Source organism: Vipera berus (genome assembly GCF_964194415.1).
Source record: "Vipera berus genome assembly, chromosome: 1".
NCBI classification, from domain to species: domain Eukaryota; kingdom Metazoa; phylum Chordata; class Lepidosauria; order Squamata; family Viperidae; genus Vipera; species Vipera berus.
This window is the reverse complement of record NC_138202.1, coordinates 200,216,054-200,243,911: the sequence shown is the minus strand read 5'-3', so window position 1 is coordinate 200,243,911 and position 27,858 is coordinate 200,216,054. Positions and strand designations below refer to the sequence as shown.

The following is a 27,858-nucleotide window of genomic DNA, read 5'->3' as shown; positions in this document are numbered from 1 at the left end:
TATTAATGAATGAATGCAGCTATGCTAGTCCCATTATGAGAACACACACACACACACACAGAGAGAGAGAGAGAGAGAGAGAGAGAGAGAGAGAGAGAGAGAGAGAGAGAGAGAGAGAGTGTAGTAGTAACATTTTAGGGCCAATTTAAGAGAAGAAAGGCACTTATTTAAGATTATTTAAGCTTTGATTATCAATAATAATATAGTACCCTATAAAGATATAGCAGTTAAAATGAGTCACTTTCAACCACTAATCTTTCAATGTTTTCAAACTATTACAGAATTTATTACTGAATATTCTCATGTATGTACAATTGTATGTCACTGTTTTTTGAGATGAGCTTTCATACTGTCAGTGGATCATAAAAAAATCCCATCTTTTTCTTTTAAGTGAGATATAGATTTAAAGTAGAAAATTAGAAAGAATACTGGACTTGCATATTTTAAAATATCCCAAACTGAATGACAGCTCAAAATGAAATGTAATCTTTCTCACTCCATGCAAATTAGTGCATGCAAATAAGCTATTTATTTTTACGTTTTAATACACATTATATAACAATTTTTGAGATAGTTGTACAGTGTTCTGGATCCAAAAATAAAAAAGAGGTTTCAAAGCATGCAGGGGCAAGCAATTAGCAACTGACTGCAGTTCTGCAAACAAAAACAGCTTTGCCAGGATGATGTGGCACAGTCTGGTTCCTGTTGAAATTACTAGTACTTGTTTTATGCATAAAAAGGATTTTTTTTAATATAAATGTCACATACATGACACTATATTGAGGACAGCCATCCTCAATCTGTTTTTGTCTAGGTACATTAAGGATGACAACATAATGGCTGAAAATTCAGAGAATTGTGGCCCCAACTTACATGACTGGCTCCTTTCCAGATTTAAAACTGACATTTATTATTACTGTCCATAGCTCTTTTAAATATATGACCTCGAGGAGAAAGCTTTTGCATCACATTAGCAGTCACCTTCATTATCAGTTGCTCCATGTCCTGATTTAACTATACAGAGGAAAAAAATAGTATCTGTCACATTACGTACCCCTTTTGCATAATATACTAATTTTAATTCATTACAACTTAATAAAAGTAATTGTGCATTTGAAGGTCAACTAAATTAAATCATATGTTAATTACTTAAAATTAAGGTACCAATTATTATATTTCCAGGTGTTCATGAAGCTTAGGTTCCTATGGGAAAACTGTATAGAAAATATTTCTGCTTTCCTATATACTAAGTTGAAATTAAGTAGGTATTAGGGAAAATATGTTTTATTTTAAACCCTGTATCTGTCTCAACTAGTATTTAACTGTATACTTTCAGACGGGTGCAAAGTTTTGTAAGATACACATTGCAGATCTGAATAGATTCTAAAATTCTAAAATCATTCAGTTGTTGGATTATTTGAAAGCTTTAGGAAAAATAATTCAAATAAAGTACAAAGAAAACAAAAAACCTTGAAAGCATTCCTTTATTGTTGAAGAAAAATATGGTAGATGTAGTTAGTATCTGTACTCAGCAGTGGCTAATATTCTTTTAATGGATGTTGAAGTCTTTTCAAGTAACCATTTGTGAAGTGCTCAGTAATTAGAGGCACATACTGAATAAAATGCTGATTTTAAACACTTACCTGAGTTTTTGGTAGGCAAAGAAGTTGAGAAAGACTTTTAAGTAATCCAAATGAATAATCCAAATTGGCTATGTACCCAGGCCTGGGGCTAAGAATGGGTGAACAACCCCATTACATGGTTTCACTATTAGTTGATTAATCATCATGGCTGCTGTTATATTTACTTATTTTGTATTTTATTGTTTTCACGCCTTTTTAATTGTTTTAATTGTTTAGAATTTTAGAACTGTAAGCCTCCCAAAGTCACTTGGCTGAGTTGGACAGCTATACAGAATGAATGAATGAATGAATGAATGAATGAATGAATTTGAATAAGACTTCTTAGGCAAAGCTCCCCACCCTTGTTAGTAACTAAAGTCCAAGGAACCATACAACTTTACACAGCTTTCACGTCTCTGTCTGACAGAAAAGAGCTTATATGTCTGTAGCTTTATGAGTCATGTTCAAAGATTCTTATTCCTATAAGACAATATAATGAGTTCCAGAAATCAAGATAGATTTTCAGAGAGGGGTTTGGTGTGGGTTTTTTTTGTGTGTGTGTTTTTTGTTTTTTGTTTGCTTTTTGTCTTTGGGAATGTGTTGCCAAGATTCCAGTAGGCAAACTAATTAAGCACAGGATAATACCCCCACTGAAACAACTACCGCACAACTTGTAAGGATTCCAAACTTGTAAGAAGAAGGATTCATTCTTAAAATGAACTTGAGTCATTACACTTAGTTTTTATACTTCTGGTCTGGTGAGCCAGGAAAGGATATCTAATTGTATTTACTTTACAATGTCAAGGCTTTGCCAAAGCTAACTAGCCTAAAGCTTTTGTGAAGACAACCCCTTCCAAATTCCCTAGCCTGAGAGGAGGAAGGAGAAATTATGCTTTGTGGCTGCTGTCTATTCTGTATTCAAATGGGGGACGGTGCCAAGCTGGTGAGATGGTGACAGCAAAACCATCTTCAGGGAAATGACATATGTACAGTAAGTAACTGCTATTGCTTACTCAGGCAACTCACTATGGAACTTTATAGAACAGGAACAACTGAGAGTAAAATGAAACAGAAGTTGCAACCCATACAATTCTAATGGAAAAAGGAAAAAGAAGGATGAATCCTCTGGTCTGATTTGTTGCTCTGGCTACCAGAACTTGGTGTAAAAATTTCTTGTTTTCCATGTGATTCGCTGACAGAGTAAAGAGAGAAACATTTCCTTCCTTCCTTTTTGTTTTCTGCTTTCATCAATGAAATTCTCCCCTAGGCTGCTACTACTAAGTTTTGTGATGCCTCTGTTGATTATTCCCCGTTGCTCACCTTGTATTGTATATTATCACTATTTGCACAAAGAAAGCAAGATTGTACTTTGGCCTCTCCTAAGATCTAACCATTTATTCAAACCACGGAGCTAATGTTTTTATTTGTTTTTTGTTTAGATCATACTTATCATTCTGATCTATCATTTTTAAACATCTTGATCTAAAATTTGTTGCTAAATCAAAATTTCTAGTTATTGTTCTCCTAATTAGATATTCATAATGAGCAAGATAATGTCATGGGTTATTCTTCTACATTTTGCCATTTCCACGCATTCCATCATTTTCTGATGACTGATTTGTCCTATTTTCCTTCATATGTTTCCATTAGGAATACAGTGATTTTTCTAGAGCCTGATGGAGAAGCTATTTAAAACTCATTCCATAGATAATAAGAAACTGCCACTCATTAAATATTAGAGTAACTAATGTGGCAACTCCCATTTATCTTTCATAATGTACTCAAAATATGGGTTTGGGGTTTTTGCTTTTGTATTTATTTAACATGTTTGTTTTTTTTAAAAAAACACACAGCTATTTTACAGTAGCAGTACTGTGGACAAGCATAGAACACAAAATGTTAAGATGCTGTTAAGAACTGTCTCTTCATGTGAATCATGTTTTCTACAATTGAGTATGAAGGATTCATAAAGCCAATTTGTTTGATGATAGCCAATTGTCACATGCAATGTGTGTGTATCTGTATGTGTTCATTCTTTGCTATCCATTGAAAAGCACTAGTTACTTTATTGCAGAGATCCCCAACCTTTTGGGCACCAGGGACCAGTTCCATGTTTTATCCACAGACCAGAGGGTGCATGGTTTTGTGTGCTGCCTGCATCCCATGGATGGGGCTTTACTTGTTTCTGGAGTCTGGTTGCTGGCATGCCACGGACGGGTACTGGTCCATGGACCGGGCGTATTATTGGATAAAGTACTATCAAATAATACCTATAACATTTTTTTAGAAAAGGACAGTTGTAAGCAGTGGTGGGATTCAGCTGGTTCGCACCACTTCAGCAGAACCGGTAGCTAATTTTTTGTTGCGCAGGCCCAGAATGGACTTCCAGAAGTGGCATCCACACAGATGGATGTTCACATATTTGAATCCCACCACTGGTTGTAAGAGAATGCTGAGAGAACTTTCCTGTGATCTCGTTACCCAAAACCTATCAATAAAATGTTAAGGAGCCACCACCATATATACTAAAAACCAAGATTAATTAGTTATTTTAATTAATTAATTTTGTCATGTTCTCATCATATGCTAAATATTAAAAGATTATTTATTGAACAAATTCATATGGCCATTCAATCCATACACGGTTAACCCGGATCGCTTACCAAGTTATACAAAATTATCCAAATACCATGGAATATCTTCCCAAATTCCAAATTTTAATACCAAAAATTAATCAGGCTCTCCCTGTAATTAAGAGCTCTGCACAGGTATTCTATCCTGCAAAGCTTGCTGAGAGTTAAGATTTCTTCTTTATCATGAGGTAGAATATTGTTGTGTATTTGTTTTAAGAATTATTTTATGACCTTTGTTTGAAAGTACCACTGAGGGGACAACTGTGGCCATTTGCAATTCCCAAGTCAACTTTCTCTGCCTCTTAAAAATAACCCTGACAAGAATTACCAGGTTTTGACTCTTTTAAATAGTACTGAAACCCCAGGAATTCCTCCTAAGCCCACAAACTAAATAAAAGTTTTTGGACCTGCCCACAGCGGTAATACTCAGATTTAATTCCCATCTTCAACTTGTCCTCTGAAGCCTTCATCTCCACCTCTTCTCCCAAACATCAGGTATATCCTCATGCTTTCAAAATGTTGCTTGTTTCTGTTTTTATTGTACACCCCACTGAGTGCTTTAGAAATTTAAATACAAAATTAAGGAAATAATCCTTCAGACAAAAGAAAAGCCAGCCTAGAAAACTGAATAATGAGTGATTCATTCCCACCTCGCAGGTGGTGTTATATCAGTTCTATGCTGTCAAGGCAAAGAACACCTTAATTTTCTTTCTCTCTTAGAAAAGAAGATTGCTTTAGCATTTGCAGGTATTATAATGAAGCCTTTCTTTTCTACATCTCCCCCCCCCCTGTTTTTTCTCAAGCTGGAACAATGTTTATTTCCTTTGGCAATTTCATAATATGGAGAATTTTTTTTCCCTTTCTCTGCTCATCAGAATTCCTTTGCCATGTGAAGTAGGATCTGTTTCCAGTTTAATGGAAGGGAACGTCCTCTCCTGAATTCTACCTGATCTAAGTTTGGTGTGGAGATACAGAATTCTGAGAAGTGAGAGCAAAAACTTTGCAGCTTTCTCACTAGGTAGCATCTGGCTTCATTGAGAGACCCACGGAATACTAATAACCAAGAGGCAGCCTATTTCTATTTAAATTACTATTTATCAATTATTGTTTTTCAAACTTATTTTTATGATTTTCAAATAAAGCATCCTTTAATGTGGCATGCAAATCTTTGCTCTTTTTTTGCTGTCCTGTTGTAAATGCATTTAAGCTTTTTCCACTGAAGCAGCCTCCTATATACCACCCACAACAGTAAGGAGCAGCAAAGCGCCCTCTAACCACTCACACTGTTTGCACCAATGAAAATGTAAGCTGCCTATCAATCCATATAAACTGGAGTTCGTCTCAATATAATCCTTTATCCCAATGACTTGAGTTGAAATCATGACAAAAATATAAAAGCACTTTGGAGTCAAGACTCAAGAATTTCCATCCTAGATTTTACGGTCCTTCAATTTGTAATACATTTTTTTCCTCCATTTGTGAAGCAGAAGAATGCTGTAATCACGCATCAGCTTCTGTGCACAACATTACCTATGATTTGGGATGCCTGGTTGATTTCTTTCCCTCTAGAATTATTGCAGTCATTTTTCACAAGGTACTTAAAATAAAATGCAATTAATCTGTCTTGTTCATAAGAAGCAACTTCTCCCATTTGAAATTCAGGTAAATTAGTCATGCTCTGTCCAGGGCTTAGTTGTATGACCCATTAGAAATGTATAAAAAAGCTATGCAAGATTTAGCTGGAGAAATGATTTTTTTCTTTATAGCTTTTTCCCACGTGTATGATCTGTTTTGCGGGGAGGATCACCTAAGTGTTGATCCATTAGTTATGACAAGAACTGAGCAATTGGCTTGTTGTCTGAGCCTCATATTGTGGACTGAGAGTGTGACTGGTCACCCAGCCAGCTTTCATGCCTAAGGTCCAACTAGAACTCATAGTCTCCTAGTTTCTTGCCTTGTGCCTTAAGCACCAGACCAACTGGTTCTCCAGAGAAATGACTATAACCCTGCTTAACTTTCAGCCTTGTGTATCCATTATTTTCAAAGCTTCACTTGTGTTTGTGTTTCAGCAAAGCTGTTTTTCTTAAACTAGGATGAAAGGAAAAAGTTATACTGAGGAGAAAGAAGTGAAGATGATGGTGACATTAATCATTTGTTGCAAAAGGTTTAACTATTTGTAAATAGATAACAAAGATAAAATTATTTAGAAAGCTATCAACATGCTTTTTATAGTCCAGTCCTTGAATTAACTAGACGAACTGTCATATTCAAACATGGCCAATAGGGATTTCTATGGTTGCATTGTATTAAAGCACTTTTAATCATTAATCTCTTCTTTTTTTTGAGAGACAAGATATATTTCATCCTTAAATGTTTGATTAGTATAGCTGTGATCATGTTAATGCCTCCTAAATAAAAACAGTAATGATAAACCTGTCCTCTATGAATGAACAAATGGAGAACAATTACCACATCATTCTGCTATGAAATGGAGAAGGGACTAGATTGGATTATATATTATATATATATTGCATTATATATTTATCTGACTGGTGAAGGATATTGCATTCTACTAAAAAAAATTGTTCTCCACTAATAGTTGTCCCTTATGATAGAATTGCTATCTGATATAGAATATCTGATATAGAATATCAGAAAAAAACATTGGGAAGAATCAGATTTTAATCCATTGAGTGACCTTGGAATCATCCTACTTTTTTGGAATAAAATGCCTCCCAGTTATTATGCTTCTGATAATAAATAAGCATTGAAGAGAAGAGAGAAAGGTAGATGCATAGTTTTTCTACATTCAAGGATGTGTGTATAAAAATTACTCAAAATCATTTTTTTTCCAAGAGCCAGAATTATATTTTCATTTAGAAATACTCAGGAGCCTAGCATTATTGAAACAGTCACTTACGTTTTTAAAACTTTCCTATAAAATATGTTTGTGTGTGGTGTGTGTGTGTGTGTGTGTGTGTGTGTGTGTGTACATGTATATGTGTCTGTTTTGGACCGGATTGTATCAGAACATCCTTTTTTCCCTTATATAATTAGTTATTTTTTAACACTTGTCTCACATTTTCCAGCCACTGGACTTTCTTTATGAATTAGGCTTGCTACCTTCCTTTATTTTTTGCTGGTTAATCTGAAAAGTAAATCTATCCTTAGGCTTGAATATTTGATTTAATATTTGCATTTGAGGAGGAGCGTCTTCAATACAGACTTGACCTTAACTATTTTGAAAGTCAGAATCTGCATATCAATGTAATACCTGTCTTGGCAGCTTAAATAACATAGCCTTAACTCTCTGAGGTTATTTTCTTTAAAACATGATATATGTGGAAAAAATAAAATGGAAAATCCTCATAGCTTTATGTAGAATATAATTCTATGTCATTTCACTAATATTTGATTTGTAATTTTATCTTCACTTAATGAAATTATATTATATTACAAAGATCTGCTCCAAAGTTACTGATGGACAATACTCTTCCCTCCCAAATTAAAATAACCCTCCAGCATTGAAAGGAAAAAGGACATAAGAGCATCCATTTTGAATTATATGCAACTATGGAAGTTATATACTTGATATGTATATTACATTTCACAAGTTCATTTGCAGGAATAGGCCCAGAAAGCTATTCTAGCTGAAATAGATCAACACACTAGGTGGATCAGCTCATGCAAGGCAAAGATATGTATATTCCTACTTCAGAAAATATTCATTAAGTCCTTTTATGCATAAAAGCCCAATTCATACATTAAACCTAACAATAGTGGAACAGAATAGAATACTTTATTTGGCCAGGTATGATTAGATACACAAGGAATTTGTCTCCAATGCAGAAGCTTTCGGTGTACGTGCAAAATAACAGAGTAATAATAATCATAATACTGTAATACCAACAAGAGAAGGTAGTAGAAAAGATGAGAAGGGTAATAGTAATACAACCATTCTTTGTTGTGCCTTTTTAATGATGGTTCTAATGTTAGGTGTCCATTTCAAATCCTGGGAGATTATAGAACCCCAAAACTTGAAGGACTCTACTGTTGATACTGTGTGCTCTAGTATAGTAAGAGGTGGTAGAATAGGACAGCTCCTCCTAAAATTCATGTCATCTCTACAGTTTTAAGTGTGTTCAGCTCCAAATTGTTCCAGTTGCAGGGCCAGTTGTTCAACCTCTGTCTATATGAAGACTCATTACCATCTTGAATGAGACCAATGATTGTTGTGTCATCTGAAAACTTCAGTATTTTAACAGAGCGAGCCTTTGAGATGAAGGCATTGGTACAGCGAGAAAGGAGTAATAGAGAACACACAGCCCTGAGGGGCACCTATGCTAATTGCTCAGGTATTCGATGTGATTTCCCTAGCTTCAGCTGTTGCTTTCTGTCTGTCAAAAAGTTTATAATCCACCTACAAGTATGGACAGGCACAACTAGTTGAATCAGCTTGGAGTGAAGAATTTCTGGAATGATAGTTTTGAATGCCAAGCTGAAGTCTACAAAAAGGATCCCTGCATAAGTCCCTGGGGATTCAAGATGTTGCAAGATAGTACCTTATTGGCAGCATGAGCTGCCAATCTATTTGCATGGCAGGCAAACTACAAGGGGTCTAACAGTAGGTTCATGATGATTCTCAGCTGAGGCCAGCACTAACTTTTCAAAGGTTTTCAAATCTACAGATTTCAGAGCAACCAGATGGATGGTTTCTTGGGAGCCGGGATGACAGTAGAGCATTTGAAGCAAAAAGGAACATGGGAGTCAGTTGATCAGCACAGACTTTCAAGCAGGAAGGAGTTACTCCATCTGAGCCTGGTGCTTTTCCACTCACATCTTTTTTTTAGGATCACTAGTGGGGGGAGGCCCAGAGGGATGGAGATAGGTAAAGGAGATTTGGCTATTGTTGGTGTATTTGAGATGGGGAGGGTAGCGATAGTTGACAGCGATCTCCTCTCAAACCTACAACAGAACACATTCAGGTCATCTGCCAGGTCCTGATTTTTCTCCAGGAAGGGAGGGAGATCTACTGTAGCCAATGATATTCTTCAGGCTTTTCCACACATTTGCTGGTTCCTTTGCTGACAACTGATTCCTCAGCTTTTCAGAGTATCTTCTCTTTGCTGCCCTGATCTTCCTTGTTAATATATTCCTGGCCTGATTGTACAGCATTGTGTCTCCATTCCTATAGGCATGACGTAAGCTGCTTGAGCTTAGCTGTGAACCAAGTTTTATTATTACTGTATATGCCAAAACTCTTGGTCGGTACACATGTCCTCACAAAAACAGATATCACAGTATCAGTGAGTTCATCCAAGTCTGCTGAAGCAGCTTCAAAAATACTCCAGTCTGTGCAGTTGAGGCAAGCCTGTAACTCCAACTCTGCCTCCTCAGTCCAAGACTATTAACCTGTATGAAAGAAATCTCCACCACTAAGTATAATTTCTCCTCTGACATACTGCCATTTTAAATGTTGGACACTACTGGAAGGCAAATAAACATTGTTAAGTTTTAAGCACATTGTCATTAAGCAAATCTGGCTTTCCCCATTGACTTTGCATGACAGAAGCTGGCTGGGAATGTTGCAAATGATGATGATCACACGACCCTGGGACACTGCAACCCTCATAAATACATGCTGGTTGCCAAGAGCCCAGTACAGTAGTTAGAATGCAGTACTGCAGGCTACTTCTGCTGACTGCCAGCTGCCAGCAGTTCTGCAGTTCAGTTCTCATCGGCTCAAGGTTGACTCAGCCTTCTGTCTTTCCAAGGTCAGTAAAATCAGGACCCAGATTGTTGGGGGCAATACGCTGACTCTGTAACCCGCTTAGAGAGGGCTGTAAAGCACTGTGAAGTGGTATATAAGTCTAAGTGCTCAGTGCCATTGCTCCCCAAATTTTGATCACCTGACCATGGGGATGCTGCAACAGTCATAAGTGCAAGATTCACCTGTAAGTCATTTTTTTCAGTGCCATTGTAACTTTGAGCAGTCACTAAACAAATGGTTGTTAGTTGAGGACTACACCTGTAGGGGACCAAAAATATAATTATATCTACAGGTATTATGTAAAAATATTTTTTGTAATTTGTTTGATTCTTGCCTATTTATATTGAATGGTTTATTACTGTTAACCTAGAAACAATAAAAAAAACAGAGATCATACTAAATAATGGCAACGCTAGCTTCAGCACAAAAAGATTTTTTTATGTGTGTGTGATTTGGATCTCCTTGCTGCTGAACAAAATGTAAATTAACGTCTATTCCAATTCCTAGTATTGTGCCCAGTTATTAGCAAATGCCTAATGTGAGCTGATAAATTTGGAGCAAGGTACATCATTTTACTGATTATTTAATGAGAATCTGGTTTCTTTCTTTCTTTCTTTCTTTCTTTCTTTCTTTCTTTCTTTCTTTCTTTCTTTCTTTCTTTCTTTCTTTCCCTTTCCTGTGGCTTGGCTTGCATGAATAGTCTGAAGTTCTTTGCTCTGCAGGCACCTTTCTGCTGTACACCTGTTCCCTGTTTGTAGCATACTGTTAATCAGGATTGTTTAAATTACCTAGCTTTTTCTGCTTCCCTGGTTTAATTCAAAACTCTATTTTCCTCTCTCATTTTGATAGTATTGGCAGAAAGCATTTTCACATTTTACATTCAGCAAATCATTCTGTGGATTAATTTGAGAAGCTTAAGGACAAATGATTTGAAAAATATGTATACTAGAGTTCTACTTCAACTTTTGACTTTGTCTTTGAACACGCTGTGTAGGTAATTAAATATTTGCCTTGGGGAATTATTTACAATTAATTAAAATCACCAACTTTTGATGCATTCCCATTTTACAGATTATTAAACTTTGATCAGATGTTAACTGCCCAGGTTTCCCATACATCCCACAAAGATTGTATTTGGCAGCCTTTTGAAGCTGTTACTTTCAAGCTATTCTTTAGTTCATTGCTTAGTGCTAGATAAACTTTAATAAACATGGATTTATGGAAGTTACTCCAAGTTTCAGTATGGATGTGATCCAGCTGGAGATAAGATAGCATTAAGGCTGATGTTTTGAAAGAACGGCTTTTATTGCATAGATTGCATACTATTACTATAGCTACCATAGTTATGGAGTCTATTATTTAATAAATTATATACATTAGGAATGGCAACTTGGTCTTCTCCAGGTATTTTACATTTCAGCTTCATCATTTCTTGCCATTAGCTTGGGTAACTGGAATGGAACTCCAAGTCTTTATGTTAGGAAAAACCATGAGATATATGGAGACGGATAAGTTTCAAAAGGAGGAAAGTCAATCTGAGATACCCATTTACTGTGAGACCCCCATCTTCTCCACAGTGTATAGTTTCTCTTAAAGTAGAGGAACAGTAGAGGGATTTTGCATTTTTTTAGACAAAAGTACACAGAAGCTGGGATAAGAGGATTCAGATTTAGCTCCTTCTTTCGATTCCCATCTTCAAGCATAGCTAAAATTCTGTTAAGGTTTTTGCGTGTTGAGCTGATCAAGCAAGGACTAGTACGCATCCAGTGCCAGATGCTGAATTTGGAGGAGTTTGTTCTGCATATTTCTTTACGTACCTAGACTGTTATTCCTGGACTGTGAAGTTTTATTTGTGAAGTTTACTCAGTGGTTCATTTGTGGAGAGCAAAGGCCAAGCCTCCTTTTCTAAACTGCCTATTCCTAGAAATGACAGGATTTTTTTTCCATGTGGTGGGGAAAAAAGGTAAATTGTAGCATAAGCATGGAATAGAGACCTTTCTCCGCCTCTTGTTTATTTAGAATTGGAAAAATAACATGTCAGAAGTCTTTACCTGTTGTGCCTGAAATGAGTTCCAGGGAAGGAAAAGGAGAGCATGGTGGCTTCCTCCTTTAAGGAGACATCTGAATGTTGACAAGACCACCCAGGTCACAATGCTGAATTATTGTCCCGGCATCCCGGGACATTCAAAATGTTCCATCTCTTTCTATGGGGGGGGTGAGTTTTTACCCCCCGTGGATAGGGCTCGCAACTTGATTCACGGCTTACTCTAGAAGATCACATAGTAGCCGTGACTAGGGGGGGGGTTTCGCTCAGGTTTGCCTGGTGCGTCAGTTGCGGCCCTATCTGGACCGGGATGCCCTGTGTACGGTCACTCATGCGCTTGTGACCTCTCGTCTGGACTACTGCAATGCTGTTTACATGGGGCTTCCCTTGAAGACCACTCGGAGGCTCCAACTGGTACAGAATGCGGCCGCGAGAGTTGTCTTGGGAGTTTCCCGGTACTCCCATGTTACACCTTTGCTCCGCGAGCTGCATTGGCTACCAGTTGTCTTCCGGGTGAGGTTCAAGGTCTTGGTGATGGTTTTTAAGTCCTTACATGGCATGGGTCCGGAATACCTCAGGGACCACCTGCTGCCGGCGTCGACTCCCCTCCACCCTGTGCGTTCCCACAGAGAGGGCCTCCTCAGGGTGCCTCCAGTCAGAGAATGCCGGCTGGTGGCCCCCAGGGGGAGGGCCTTCTCTGTGGGCGCCCCGGCTTTATGGAACCAACTGCAGGTTGAGCTCCGGATGGCACCGGATCTTTGCTCCTTCCGGCGCGGGTTAAGGACCCATTTATTCGAACAAGCTGGCCTGGCCTGATGGGGGAACGTTAGGGTTTTAATGGGTTTTATATTCTGATTGTTTTAATTGGGCAATTATTTAATCCTTTTTTTAACTTTTGTATTTCTATTTATATGCCCTGTTCACCGCCCTGAGTCCTTCGGGAGAAGGGCGGTATAAAAATTCAATAAATAATAATAATAATAATTTTTGTCCAGAGTGAATTGTTCCAAAATACAAGGGTCTGTAGGTTACATTTTATTTTCCATGTAAAACTCAGTTCATTCTATTATTAGGGAAAGAGTTATTTGTGAAATCACCAAGACTACACCATCTCTGCCTCGGCAATCCTAGGATCAAGTACCATTTTTGTTATCTGCGTAATCCTTATTTTGAGTTTTTGCTTAATCACGAGATGTTTCAGAATTTCGGGATAATGAATATGATTGTAAATTCTATTAAAGTGAAATGGATGATGAAGAATATAATCTAAGTGTGTTTACAAATTTGTTTGTGGTTTGTATATTAAAAATACAAAACTTGTATTCATTAATGTAATATCATATCAATCAATCAAACATTTTGAAAATTATTTTAAATACCTTTAAAGCAATGAGGGTTCATAAAAAGTGCTCAGAATATCTATAGAGAAACAATGTCATTTTTACTTGTTTTATTTTTCTGTAGAATCCCCAGCTATAAAAGAGCATAATCCAGTGCCTCATGCAACCTGTGAAGAAGATCAAGCTGATGGTATGTCTTCTAAAATCTTTCACAAAATCATAATGAATAATTTGATGGGATCACTGGTTCTTTTCATTAATAAAATCAATTAGCTTCTTCACTTCTTAAATCACATATTTCATACATGGCTAAGAGCAACACCCCAAAACCTCAGTAATCAATTTCGGTGGTGTAATCTCTAATTTTGTTCTGATCAATATCATATTTATTAGAAATGAAGATGAGTTTTTCTCCCTAAATGTGATTTAAGAATGGGGTCATCTTACATGCTTTGAGAATACAGAAAGTGAACAGGAGACAGTTGAAAGGCAACTAACAAGAGGGCAGTTGAAAACAAGTGACTGAAATGAAGCTGAGCAAAAGAAGAGAAGACACTGCTATTATCATAGGTCCATAGGGACAGAGACAATTTCCCTTCCTTCTCTTTGTTACCCTTTGTCATTAGATTCCCAGGCCACAGAAATACTCCTTAACAGATAGGGAGGGTATTTACTACAGACACTCAACTTCTCAATACAGATGGAAACGAAATGAGAATGAAGCTAGCACGCTAACTGAATAAGGCTGAAACTCCTGTGCAAAACTTATCCGAGAGTAAAAGATACCGAATTCTGTGAGATTTGCTCTACAGTAAGATTGGGGAGGGTCCCTTGTGTTTGCAGCCCAGCACAAAGAAGGCTTCTATCAGCCACCAAAGAGGCCAAGCCTATAGATGCCTTAGAGAAAGTGTACTAAATGGTACTTAGGACACAATAAGGATGCATAAAGAAAGCTCAGGACCGTATAGATTGGAAACATGCGGAAAAGGCCTTCATCCTGCAGTGGACAGACAATGGCTAAAATGATGATGTTGATGACAGTGGCGTAGCGTGGGGGGTGCAGGGGGGGCCAGCCGCACCGGGCGCAACATCTGGGGGGGCGCGCTCGGCGACGAATTCCTAATTTGCATTTAGAGGTGCAGATTGGCACACGCAACTTTCCTTTTCAATCTGGATCCTAGTTTTTGGTCTTGGGGCTTTGCATGAAGGGTGACGGTCCTTTGCTGTTCCCGCTTGGAGCACTTTAGCATTGCTCGGCGGCGCCCCAGTCGCCCCCTCCCCGCAGCGCTTCAGCGGAGGAGTTAAGCGCAGAGTTTTTGCGCCTAGAGAGGAGAAAGGGGGGCTGGGAATCCAGCTTCCTGCCCCTCCATCTCCCCTTCCTGGTCTCTCAACGCCTCTTACGCCAGGGCTGCGGAGGTTCCCCTGGCGGGGGAGGGGCGCCAGGTGGGCAAGGAGGCTCCGAGAGGGGGAGGGCAATCAGGAGGGGGGAATCCCCGGGGGGGGAAGGGGAGGAGGGATTCCTGTGGCGGGGGAGGGGCGCCAGGTGGGCAAGGACGCCGCGAGAGGGGGAGGGAATAGGAGGGGCGGGAAGGGGAGGAGGGATTCCTGGGAGAGCCAGGTGGGTTTCCCCCAGTTGCGCCCCCTCCCCTTCCGAGTCTCCGCCTTTCCTCGCGAGTTTTTCTGCTCCGTGGGAAGCGCTGCGCCTTCGCTTCTCCTCCTCCTGGGTTGCGGCTTCCACGAACGGCTCTCCGATCCCCTTCAGATCCTTCCCCCAAGACCCCCTCCTGCCCCGCAGCCCCACCTCTTGGCGCAGCCCGGCTCCCCGCCTGGGAGATCCTGGTGTTTCCCGGAAGGTTGGGCACCCCCGTTCCCATGTTCGGAGGAAATAAAATAATTTTAGGTCAAGTGACAGGTCTGGGAGCTCTAATTGCCTCCACTTCTCTGAGATCGTTCTCAAAACAACTCAAATGCAACTGATTGATGTTGAAAGGACAGTGGGAGATCCAGGGAAGAAAGGAGGAATTTGTTTTATGACTTTTACAAGCAAAATGTTAGAACTGGATTTCCCACTTCTGTACCCACATGGCTTTTCAGTACCGTATTCTCTTGGAGGAAAAAATAAACCCAGGAGTTTCTCTTGTTGACTATCAGAGTGGGGCAGTTGACAGATACAGAAATGAGCAGGCACTGTGTAACTTACTGTAAATAAGAAGCTGTTTGAGGCTTTATAGAAGTAAAATAGAATATAGATTATTAACAAAGTGCTTTGACATTTTAACTTTGCTGTTGGTTCACCTGTTAACTACTTTGCCTCTCTATCTACCAAGTAGATTAAGGTCAAATTGGTTGTAAATAGAAGTAGAACTTCATAAATTTTGGGCCTACTTCGTAAGGGAAGGAAAGTAATATTGCTCCAATATATTTATGAATATTCAAGTGGAGGGGAATAATATATGTAAATCTGGTTTTGTCTTATTGATGCACATATTTTCCTTCTATTTGAATGTTCTGTATATCCTCCGCTGCGCCGCCCGCCTCCTGGCACGGCCTCGGGTCCCGGCGCTTCTGCCGCACGTGAGGGAGGGGATGCCGGACCTTCCCCCTTTTCCCGGAGGAGGCGTGGGTGGGGGGTGCGGCGGATGCCCAGGATGCAGGGCTCCCTGCGGCAGACTTGAGTGCTAAAATCCACGGGTTAGGGGGCGCAAATTACTTGCCTTGCCCCGGGTGCTGACAACCCACGCTACGCCACTGGTTGATGATGATGATGATGATGATGATGAAACATGCATGAGCCCAGATAGCTTCTCCTCCCCTCTCTGAAGTACAATAGTTTGTATGTGAAATATTTCTGTGCAGGTGGGGAATGAAATGATTTTGCAAGCCATTAATTTGCAGACAATTCATTTTATGCAATAGTCATTAATTCAATTCACTAGCATGATGACGTTACCTAGTTTGGGTAATGAAACATCTGCAAGAAAACAGTCAAGCTCAGAGATCATCCTTTCAACTCTGAGCTACAAATAGTCTTCTTTTTCAGGATCAATTAACACCATTTTTTTCCACCAGCCCTGCCTTTCTAGAGAAGGGCATGTGGCATGTATTTGTTTCTCTCTGTCCTGAATCTGGGTAAAAAAGAACAATAGCACTGGAGATATCCTAGTCCCTCTTTACGACTCTGTGACAGACACACATACTCATTTATTGAATTAATTTCAGTTCCCTTAGTTATCAGAGTAGGAACTGGGCAGTGTGCGGACATTTTGCATCTTTCTGTCTATCTTCCTGTATGGCTGTCTTAAATAGAAGAACAATTTGCTTTCAGTGAAATAAGGTGGCCTTTTTATCGCTAAAAATTTCTTAAATTAAAAATGCACATTAGTATCATACTGACGTCATTTTCCATTCTTTAATACAATAGGACTGCAAGATGATTTCTCCTCAGAAGTTGAAATGAATACTCAGGCAGATTCTCAGATCTCTTACATGGAAGCTGAAGGTAGTCTTTGTTCAAAAGAAGGGGAGAAATGTTCAAAATAGTCAATCACTTATTTATAAAATCCATACCATTTGAAAAATTATTTTTAATTATGACTAGTATTTAAATATAGATTTGGGGAACAAATGTCTTCTTTAGATTCTAGGTTGGGACCCTGAACAAGGAATAATTATTGTATATTCCAGAGAATTTCTACTACTAAAATAGTTTTATGGAAATATGGATTATTCCCATTGATGTGTCTGTTAAATCCTGTTAAGTTTTACTGAGTAGTCCAACCATCTTTTCTACACACCTACTGTATTCTGTTTATTTTGCATTTAATAGAAATTTAGATGTTTTGTACTGAATGTTTCTCAGCCCAAATAATCAGTGGATTTGAACTACTTACATTAAATTCTCCAACTGGGCAAGCTGTTTATTGACATGTGAGTTCCATAAAGAGCTAACCTCAAGTCCTATACACAGAAAACTGTGTGTAGATAACCATTTCCTGAAACTGAGTTTTATGGACCAATTCAAGATGTAAGCAGTCTTTAGTTGGATTCACTAAAGCAATATGCTACCTAGTAAAACTCTTATTACCATGTGGTGTACTATTTGAGGAAAGTGTTGTAAACTATACTAATGGTATCTCCTGACCACTATTCTGTATAATCTCCCCTAACACCTCTTTTCAGATACTTTGATAACTCAGGAGGAGACAATAAAGGAAGAGAAACCTCAAGGTCCTGAAGTAGATAAAAGTAATCAAGAGAGCAAAGGACAAGATAAAGGTAAGATAGTGTGTAAATGTAAGACAGCAAACTTGATGTGAATTACATTTCTCCTTTGGTTGATAGGCATGTAAAGCATGACTTCCTTCTTTCCTTCCTTCCTTCCTTCCTTCCTTCCTTCCTTCCTTCCTTCCTTCCTTCCTTCCTTCCTTCCTTCCTTCCTTCCTTCCTTCCTTCCTTCTGCAAAAAACAGGACAATAAGGATTTTTTTAAAAAAGGTTTTCTGAGATGGATTCAAAATTATTTTGGGAAAATAAATAGTATTTTAATTAGAAGAGTAGGGTATTTGCTAAGCTCTTGTAATGTATTAAGGACCCGGTTGACAATTCCACTATGAGGACTTTCTGTTTTGCTTTTTTAAGTTCATTTGCATGCAATACATGTGTCTAGCTTATGCCCAGTGGTTCTATGCAATTGTTGTTTGTCATCAAATGGACATTCCCTAATTGTAAAGCATTTACTGTTAATAACAAGGACTTCCTTTTATACAGAGATTAAATAATTTAAAATAAAAATTAGCCATGGTCTTTACTGAAATTCCAGGTCATTGCTAATTATAGCTATGTAACAATGAATTTACAGAGAGGATGGTTTAATTGCAAACCCATATTCGTAATATTGACACTTTTCTGCATTGGAAACTTAAGTTATAGCACTTACCTTCTTCATTGCGCATATCCAGCTTCACAACATTTTCATTTTTTTTATTGCATTGCAAATCCAAGTTGAGACTAATCACACCTTCTTTATTCTGCATGATGTTAATGGTATCAGAGTTGTGTTTCATTACTGACAGTGATAATAGAATTGATATAATCCTTCCTGCAAATCCAGGTAAATGGTGTTATTCTTTTTCTTTTTTTTGCAGAGCTAGCTTAGGGAATGCAAACTCATTCAAGTTGCAAATGCCAAAACCATTATGCTAATTTCCTCTGCACAGAAATTATTTACATTTTATTTTATGCCTCATCAGAAGCAAGGCAAATCAAATGTACTTTCATTATTTGTACCTTTCCTTCTAACACTTTTCTGTCCCTTACAGCTTGCATTTAACACCCAGTGGGGGCATTATATTTCACCATCTGTTGTATCTAAGATTCAGATATGGAGTATTTGAAAAGCTAATGTCCAATCCTCCCTTCAACAGATAGCTAGATTGGTTGGTTGATTGATTAGTTCGTTGATTTTCTTGGCATCTTCTCTTTATAAAAATTAGAGACTGCTTTCAAATGAAAAACTGATGTTTGGGTCCCCTTTATCTGCAATATATAATTTAGGGTTCTCTTGCTCAAGCATCTCATATTTAGCAATGGATGCCTTATGATTTTAGGCTATTGTGTTCTATTCCAGTAGGATTTAAGTTCTATTGCTTATAGCCCTTTATTTCAGATTTCTGGGATTTGAAACGTGACCATTCTGAATTTTTCAGACTGAACAGAAGAATCCAATTCAGCTAATATACTGTTGCTCCCTGGGTTTTCTCAGCCTGGGAGTTGAGGGACTCTTTCTGTGTGATGGAATGTTTGAACTGGTTTACCTTGCTTAGTAAGAAGTGCCTTTCTGCTTGCCTACCACATCTTTGGATCCAAATAAAAGTTTTGACTCTACACACAGCATGGAGTTGCCCCAGCAAAGCTTGAGAGAGGTTGTAGGGACAGAGACTATCACAAACAACTGTTATTGTATATTATGGATTTGCTTAAATATATCTTAGCAAGAGAATATAGAATATAGAATTCTTTATTGGCCAAGTGTGATTGGACACATAAGGAATTTGTCTCTGGTGCATAAGCTCTCACTGTACATACAAGCAACATGTGATAAATTATGAGCATAACCATAAAATACAATCATTATAAATCATAAGATACAAACTTAGTGATAGCCATAAGATACTAAATAAGCAAACAGCATAAATCATAATAGGATACTAAATAAAGGCAATCAGTATAAATCATGAGAATCAAAGTTATAGTCATAAGAAGCTAAGAATATAGGTAATAGGAAAGATGAGAAGATGAGAAGGATAATGAGTAATACAGCCCTACTAGGTGGTTTGACATCCTAGGACACAGACAGTGTTGTGGGAATTAGCAGAGTGATGGCATAGGGGGAAAACCTGTCTTTGTGTCTGGTTGTTTTGGCATGCAGTGCCCTATAGTGTCGTCTTGAGGGAAGAAGTTGAAACAGTTTATGTCCAGGATGTGAGGGGTCTGTAGATATTTTCACAGCCTTCTTTCTGGCTCGTGCAGTATACAGCTCCTCAATGAAAGGCAGGCTGGTTGCAATTATTTTTTCTGCAGTCCTATCTGTTGAAATCTGTGTCTTGTTAGGTTGCTGTGCCAAACCAGACAGCTATAGAGGTGCAAATGACAGACTCAATAATTCCTTTTTTAGAACTGTATCAGCAGTTCCTTGGGCAATCTGAGCTTTCTGAGTTGGCGCAGGAAGAACATTCTAGTTATGACCACAACAGTATTGGTGAAATGAGTCCCAGAATACATGTGAAATAAATAAATAAATAAATAAAAAACACCACAGATCACTGATTTTATTATTTTTGATGAAGACTCAGAACATAATACTAGATCTTTTCTTATTTATCAAAGATTGTGTCAAGCTGACCCTGTCGATATACCCTGGCTTACATTAGGCACCTCTTTCCAATAGTTGATTCGGCCATCCAGTCTAAGAGGGCCTGCTAAGATTTCTCCTTCCCTGGGAGGTATATAGGACTAGTAGCAGAGCTTTTCTATATCTCATGCTCTGGAACATGCTTTCCATGGAGGTTGTATAACTATCATCCTCTTGGGATTCTACAAGATAGTAAGGTCATTGTATTTTAATTGTGCTGTTAAGGCCTGATTAACTGTGGGTGCCCTCTTGCAACGTACATTTGTTTTTGTTCTGTTCTACCTTGATTGCTTTTTGTTTATTTTTCAAACATGCATGCTTCAGTGTATGCTGCCCAGAGTCTTGTGGGTGGGACACACTACAGATATTACAAATAAATAAACAAAACATAAATATCTCAGATTGTTTTAAGAGGAAAATATTAGCAGGACTACATATTTGAATTACCAGATCTGCTGCAAAAGTTGCTATCAGGACTCTGCATTGTATACTGCTCAAAAAAATAAAGGGAACACTTAAACAATACAATGTACTGTATTTAATAGTAGGATGTCTTATCTTGTGTTCCCTTTATTTTTTTGAGCAGTATATTTAGGCTAACTGAAGTAAGCAATAAATAAACATTGAGAATTGGTGCAATTTTTTATTGTCAAGTTGTGAAGAATTAAACCACCCTTGCTTTGCTAAAAGCACTTGGTTTCATAGAGTTACAGCTGCAGACATTTGTGGGCCTCTGAGGAAGACTTGTCCCCTCTAGCAAATATATTTTTTATTGATGGAGAAGCACGTCTCACTTATCTCCCTTGGATATTTATCTAAGTAGACAGGATTAGGATTTCCCATTTAACACTCAGAGAACACCTTCTCAGTGAGATACTGAAGAGGAAGTCAAGGAATAAATATTGTATAATCTGTGTCATCTGCCCATTTTCACTGAGAGTTACAACAAACTGCATTTTGATTAGCATAAACCCAATATGATTTTTGAACATTAAAATGACTCTTTCCAAGTGAGAAGTTTGTTCCATTATCTGAAACTTTCTAATGGGGTTTAAAATAAAATTAATTTAATATTGGTTGATATCCTATCCTGTTTTCTCTTTGCCTCCAGTGGCACAAACCTCTGGGATGTCTGCCAATCAAATGAACTAATCAAATATCATCCTCCTTCCTTCCCCCCTCCCCTTCCAAACTGATCAGTTAAAGATTTTCTTTGCTACCCACTCACAGGTCTTTTCTCAAAAGCATCAGAGTATTTCAAGACCAAAAATCAAACTCACAAGCCCTTTTCAACACCAGCTGCCTGCAATTAGTGCAGGTTCGCATCCCACCAGGCTCAAGGTTGACTCAGCCTTCCATCCTTCCGAGGTAGGTAAAATGAGGACCCAGATTGTTGGGGGCAATTAAGCTGACTTTGTAATAATGCCGCTGGGGTGTGTGTGAAAGCCCTAATAAGCAGGCATATAGATAGAATGAAGGCTACTGCTAAGCTTGTAAGCCGCCCTGAGTCTTCAGAGAAGGGCGGGATATAAATAGAATTAAAATAAAAATAAATAAAAATATACTCTCCTCATCCCTAACTATTTGTCTATTATGAACATAAGCCATTGGAAAGTAGTGATATGACTGAAAAAGTATCTGATCACATGAACTATAAATAGAACTGCTTATACTATAAGTGAGAGGGAAGTATGCAAGAATGAATATTTGAGTGCATGGTTTGTGAACAAAAACCTGCACAACCCATCTAGGTGTTTCAAAGTTGATCTCTGAATGGGTGGAAAATACCTAAATTGGTTTGGCAGCTATGTTCAGAGACTTCCATCTAAAAGTATTCTAACAAATGGCTCCATAATTAACTAAAAAAAAAAAAGCTACCACAACACTTTGTTAGTCTTTTTTTTTTGAAAGACTGAATGAAAAATACTGCAAATTAATTCTTATGTCTTAAAGAAACATGTACGTAGGACCTTTTCCCATTGCTCACTGATGATTGAATACAACGGAACTTGTGGCTTCCGTTTCTTCTCAATACCCTACCCACTCACCCACCTGGCCTAGTGCTTGACTGAAAACTTGTATTCATTATTTAAGAATATTTTCTTCTAATGAAGTGTTTTGCTTTGAAAAGTGCCTGCTCTGTTTCTTGATTGATGGAGTAAAAAATACTGCTGATTCTAATACACAGATGAATAGCAGTAATATTATATTATAGGTCTGTATTGTATTTCAAACTTTACTAATATTCATAGGTTAGTCTGCAGAGAGGGAAAGAAAAGTGCATGTTTATTCTTTGAAAAATGTTCTTATTCTGGTCTTGTTGAAAATGATTTATCCCCTTGAAAATGAATCTCTGTGCCATTTTTTTTAAATTAACCAAAAAGGAAGCCAAGTAATCCAGTGGGGATGGGAGAAGGTAAGAGATAGAATTCATTTATGTATTAATTATTAATTAAATTTATATGCTGCCAAGAGTCTCTCCAACGATAAAATGGGTGTCATATAAATTTAATAAATAATATCTGTGCTTTAAAACCTAACCAGGTGATAGTAAATGGAGGTATCCATTGATTTATTTGGGGGGCTGCCCATGGAATTATTACGAGTCTTCCCCAACACCAAAATTCAAAAGCATCAGTACTTTTCCTTCTAAAATTTTGACAAAACTCATAAGTGACAGGAGAAGCACTCAGAAACCTCTCATGTTCAAGTGACAGGTAAGATTTAGCTCAGACAGTCTTTCAAGTTTAAATAGAACACATACATTTATTTTATGAAAAGGCAGGAAGAAGCAAACCTAATGTAGAAGAAAAGGCATGGGCATATAAGTAGATGCATGATAGGCATATGGGTATATGTATGCATAGTGTGTCACACAGGGATGGGCAACCTTTCACTGACTGACAGATGTACTTAAGAAAAGAGTAAGATTATGACCATAATGTCACAAAAATATCCAGGAATGGGGCTTTTGGAAAGCTCCATTGGACACAGGGGATGCCTGACATATGTTTGCTTGGTACCTTAAACATAAAAGAAAGCTTATACGTAGCCCTCTAGAATCATGAGTGGGCAACCAGATAGACTGATATATTTTTCTGCCAAAATGAACCATAAATCACACACAGGTTTTAGTGATTTGTCATCAGCAATGCAACTGAATGGGTGGATGATCTGGAGGCTGCAAAGAAAAACATTTAAGATTTACATGTGATTCAGGAGCCGCTAGTTGTTGTTTTTCTCCTGTGCCATACTGGATCAAACAGCCTTATTAATATTTTTTAAAGAGCAAAGAAATTATGCTTGTCCAATAAGGAATGGAAGAAATTATTGAGATGGTAGGAAATAATGGACTTGGATTACCATTGCAGGCTGGGTGAAAAAAAGAGTCATGGAGTCAAAATGGATAGAATAGGAGATAAAAAGAAGGGATACAAAGCAAAAAGGTTTTGTCATTATTATTCTCTATTGCAAAAGGTAAAGACAAAATAGTTTCCTACTCAGGTTAGAAACAGAAGCTTAAAAAGATACACAGCATACTGCCAAACTTCAGATATTCAGTTTTTAGGCAGAAAAGAAAATGAGATGAAATATCTTAAGCTTTTATTGGACATAGTTAAGAATTGTGTTCTAAAAGAAGCAAGGAAATCACTAATTTTAGCAGCAACTGTGCAAAGAGCAAACAAAAGCAGGCTATTACTTGCTTTAAAAAGTAGAATGTAAGATTTAAATTTGATATTTCTCATGAAGTCTAGGTTTGATTTTTGACCAACGCTACTACTGATCTCAGAGCTAGCAACAAGCAGAGAGAATGCAAATTCCTGCCAGGAGCCAAAAGGGCATATTAAAATAACTAACTGAGGACTTAATGGACATTCATTACATTAACAGGAATAAAATGTTCTTTCCAAGTATGCAGTGCAAAGGGCTTTAAGCAATGAGATAAATAAGTGATTCTATGAAAGAAAAATTCTTCATGTTAGAATAGAAATGCTAAATAAGAATGACATGGAATAGACTTGGTCAATGTGCAATTTGGAAAGAAGAGTAGGTGGTGGGTAGATGCACAACACCATCCCTGGTCCTATTTATTTCTCTTATTTTAGTTTGGTTGTAGTCGTCGTTGTCGTCGTCATTGTCATCGTCATCGTCCTCCTCCTCCTCCGAATAATTTAGTTTGAGTCAAGAAGGCAAGTTTCAGTTCCCACATTACATTAGGTAGTTGCTATTTGATGCAATACAACATCTATTTAAGTTTTCTTGGTTCCCTATTGCAATATTTTCTTCATGGGCATTGAAGAATTTATTTTGCTGTCATCAAAATATCACCTTGCTGTTAATTAACTTTGAACACATGAATAGGGCAAAATAGATCAAGCATGAATACACATCCTGAGAGCCCATAATAGAATTTATAATCATTTCAACTGAATCTTTTATTGATTTTCTTTTCTCTTTATAACCATTGCCATTATTTTTGTTGTGTTGTGTGTTATTTCTTTGATTCCAGGAAACACTGTGTTTCTCCATTTTAATTGATGTGATTTTCTTGAAACCTAAAATTGCTTTCAGAAAGAATGAATGGCATATATGCTACTGAGACGGAAATATGTATTTGGTTTCTGTGCAATGTCTATGTAAATTAACCCAAATCACTTGACAATCCTTGAATTGAAACTTTGTAGTTGTTTTTTGACTTTATACAACTCTTCCCATGTGCTTCTTATTCTGATCCAGTTTGTACTGTTTTTGGTATTTTAATTTTGATTTACTCCCTTTCTGATTTATTGCTCTGGGGATTGGTAGAAATCCATTTTACATCTGTGTAAGTGGGTCAATATTCTGCTCCATCAGGGCTTTTTTTAAATAGTTTTTATAATATCTGTAAAAAATAAAGCAAGTTTTATTTTGCAATTTTGTCTAACATATGAAAATGGCCTGAGCAATTTCACTTAATATTACTTGTTGTAAATATCAATTCTGTGAGCAGTATAAAAACAACCCAAATTTCTGTGATGTTATAGTTTGTTTTGCAAATGTCCCCATATAAGCTTTTAAGCATAAACTGTCTTGTTTTCAGAAATGTTATTTTACAAAAGTATGTCTCACAAAATGCTGTGCTGTGTTATTTAAAGTACTTTTCAACCTAACTTACTCCACATGGTTGTTTTGGGGAAAATGGGAGGAGTGTGTATCCTACCTTGAGTTCCTGGAGGGAAGGCAAGGTATGAATCTATATATTCTTATAAATAAAAAATATGTAGTGGATTTGTGACCAGACAAAGATACGTGCTACCAGACTTCATTAAGTGGTGCAATGTACTCTAAAGTAGAGTCTGAACTGGAGGATCCCTCAAATCCTGTTGAAATCTTTTACATCCCTACTTTTTCTTTGATTATTAATTAAGAAGTTGTTTGTATTTACAGCTGGTGCTATAGTAGTAGACTCTATTTTGGGGAGAAAATACACAAAGTAAATTAAGTTATGCCTTTAAAAGGTCAATTATAGTATGATCATACCAAGACAAGAAAGAGGAACTGTCCAATTTTCATCAGTGAACCACAGCTGTACATTTCCTAAAGAATATGTAATGATCATCTGTTGAATTGTTAATAAAAAAGGTACAGGATAAGGATATATCATCTTTTGTGTTTTGTTTCCCCAGATGTTACTGTTCTTCCAAGAGTGGCATTGTTTGCAATAAATATAAGTGACAAGAGCAGGATTTTGTGTCCCGTTCAATAAAATGCTGTAACATTATATCTGTATGACAACTATCTTCCACAGGACAATTTACCGGTTAAGGCTAGTATTTACGAGTTGACTTGATCTTGCCAATTACACTGAAGTCACTGCTGTTTCTGGTAGTTTCAAAAAGGTGCAACATCAATAGCCAGCATTTCTTCTGTACAGCTTTACAGAACAAAGTTTTCAATAATAGTGTTATAGGAGGATGTAGAGGAATCTCTATAATGTCATATCAGCAAGCTTGTGACAGGGGTCAGGTTAGGGTTAGGATCAGAATCAATGCCACAAAACTGTTGTTTTGTCACTGCGGAAGCAATTATTTATTTCTAGATTGACAAAGGTACAGTTATTCAATAATACCATCAAGTGAATTGTACTTTAGTAACCAATTAGTTAGTAACTTCTTGTTGCGCTTGTGCTTGATCTAAGCTATAAGCTGATAGAACAAAATAATGGAGTACATCTTCCTAGAGCATAAAAGATAAAATGTGCTCATTTTTGCTCATTTTTTCTCTGTGCCTTTATATGCATGTTGGGTGAAATTACATGCAAAGAGGAGGTTCTGAATATTAATAAAAAGATGCAGTTTTGAATATTGTTTGTTTTTCTTAGCCTAGAAGAAATGTGTGGGGGTGGGAGTGATTGAGAATAAGAACAGTACAACAGTCTGAGGGGTTTTTTCCCTGTTTTGTCACAATGATTTAATGGAAGTTGCTTTGATAGCAGACAACAAAAAGAAGCACAGAACAGGAAAAATAAAACATTTATCCATGTCAGGGAAGTAGATGCTGTTATATTTGACTGCTTTTTTCACAGACAAAACACAATCCAGTAGCTTTTTGCCCTACTTAACATCATTCATTCTTAACAGAGAAATGTTTTGGCAATTTGAGATTCCTAATGCAATGCAATTTGAGCTATTCGGTATAAGATAGCATTTGTGACAGTTGTCAGTCAGAGATTTAGTAATTCATGTAAGACCCTGAATGGAAAAAAAGAAGCTTAAAAATGGAAATAGTATTCTTAGTATCATGGGCAGCAAACAGAGCTTTTGTCAAAATGACAAAATACATGTTGTGACATTATTGTACAAGCTCTGCACCTTAGTGCTTGCATGCACAATGCAAGCATAAAAGGGGGGGAATTTGTATTACAATTTTATGCTGCATTTTTCATCATTTGATGCCCTTTCTTGCAAATGCCCTTGGTTAGTATTGTTGAGTTAGATTTGTTAATATTTTGTACAGTGTTTGAAGAGTTCTAGTAATACTATTATTTTTAAAATGCAAACTCAGGAAAAAAAATCACAATACTTTTTTATGCCACATAAAAGTTTCTAAACACAAGTCAGACAATTAAATTGTTTAAAGAGTTAATCAATTTTTGCATGAAGACTCCATAATTTAGCAATGTTTTCAACCTTAGCAAGTACAGTGAATAGAAAGAGATTTTTTCTTCCTAATACAACCAAAGTGTTTCTTCCTGAATACAAAATGGAAAATGAATGAATGAATGAATGAATGAATGAATGAATGAATGAATGAATGAATGATCAATCTTTTGGAGATGGAATTGAAACCTCTTATTGCCTTGATATTCTGCTGAGAATACAAATCCTATATTTCAGTGTTTTAACTACCTTTGTTTTCTGTAAGATTAGTATGTAATAGTAGCACAAGGCACCTTATATCCACAGATTTCAAATGCTGGTGAATATACAGTAGTACTTTAAGTCTTTTAAGTTATAAATGTGATTGTGAACAAGGAGTAGGAGATCAATGCATATGACTT

At 37.3% G+C, this 27,858-nt stretch overlaps 1 protein-coding gene across 2 annotated transcripts in view; it reads left to right on the top strand.

Annotated features, from left to right (window-relative positions):
• The window catches only part of MACROD2 (mono-ADP ribosylhydrolase 2), a 1,175,381-nt gene that overhangs the window by 1,086,924 nt on the left and 60,599 nt on the right, over positions 1 to 27,858 (top strand). For both annotated transcript variants that reach the window (XM_081314693.1, XM_081314692.1), the window contains exons 13-15: positions 13,534 to 13,599; positions 16,831 to 16,908; positions 17,589 to 17,684. In XM_081314693.1, coding sequence (XP_081170819.1) covers positions 13,534 to 13,599; positions 16,831 to 16,908; positions 17,589 to 17,684 — 240 coding nt within the window. The remainder of the gene's footprint in view (positions 1 to 13,533; positions 13,600 to 16,830; positions 16,909 to 17,588; positions 17,685 to 27,858) is intronic.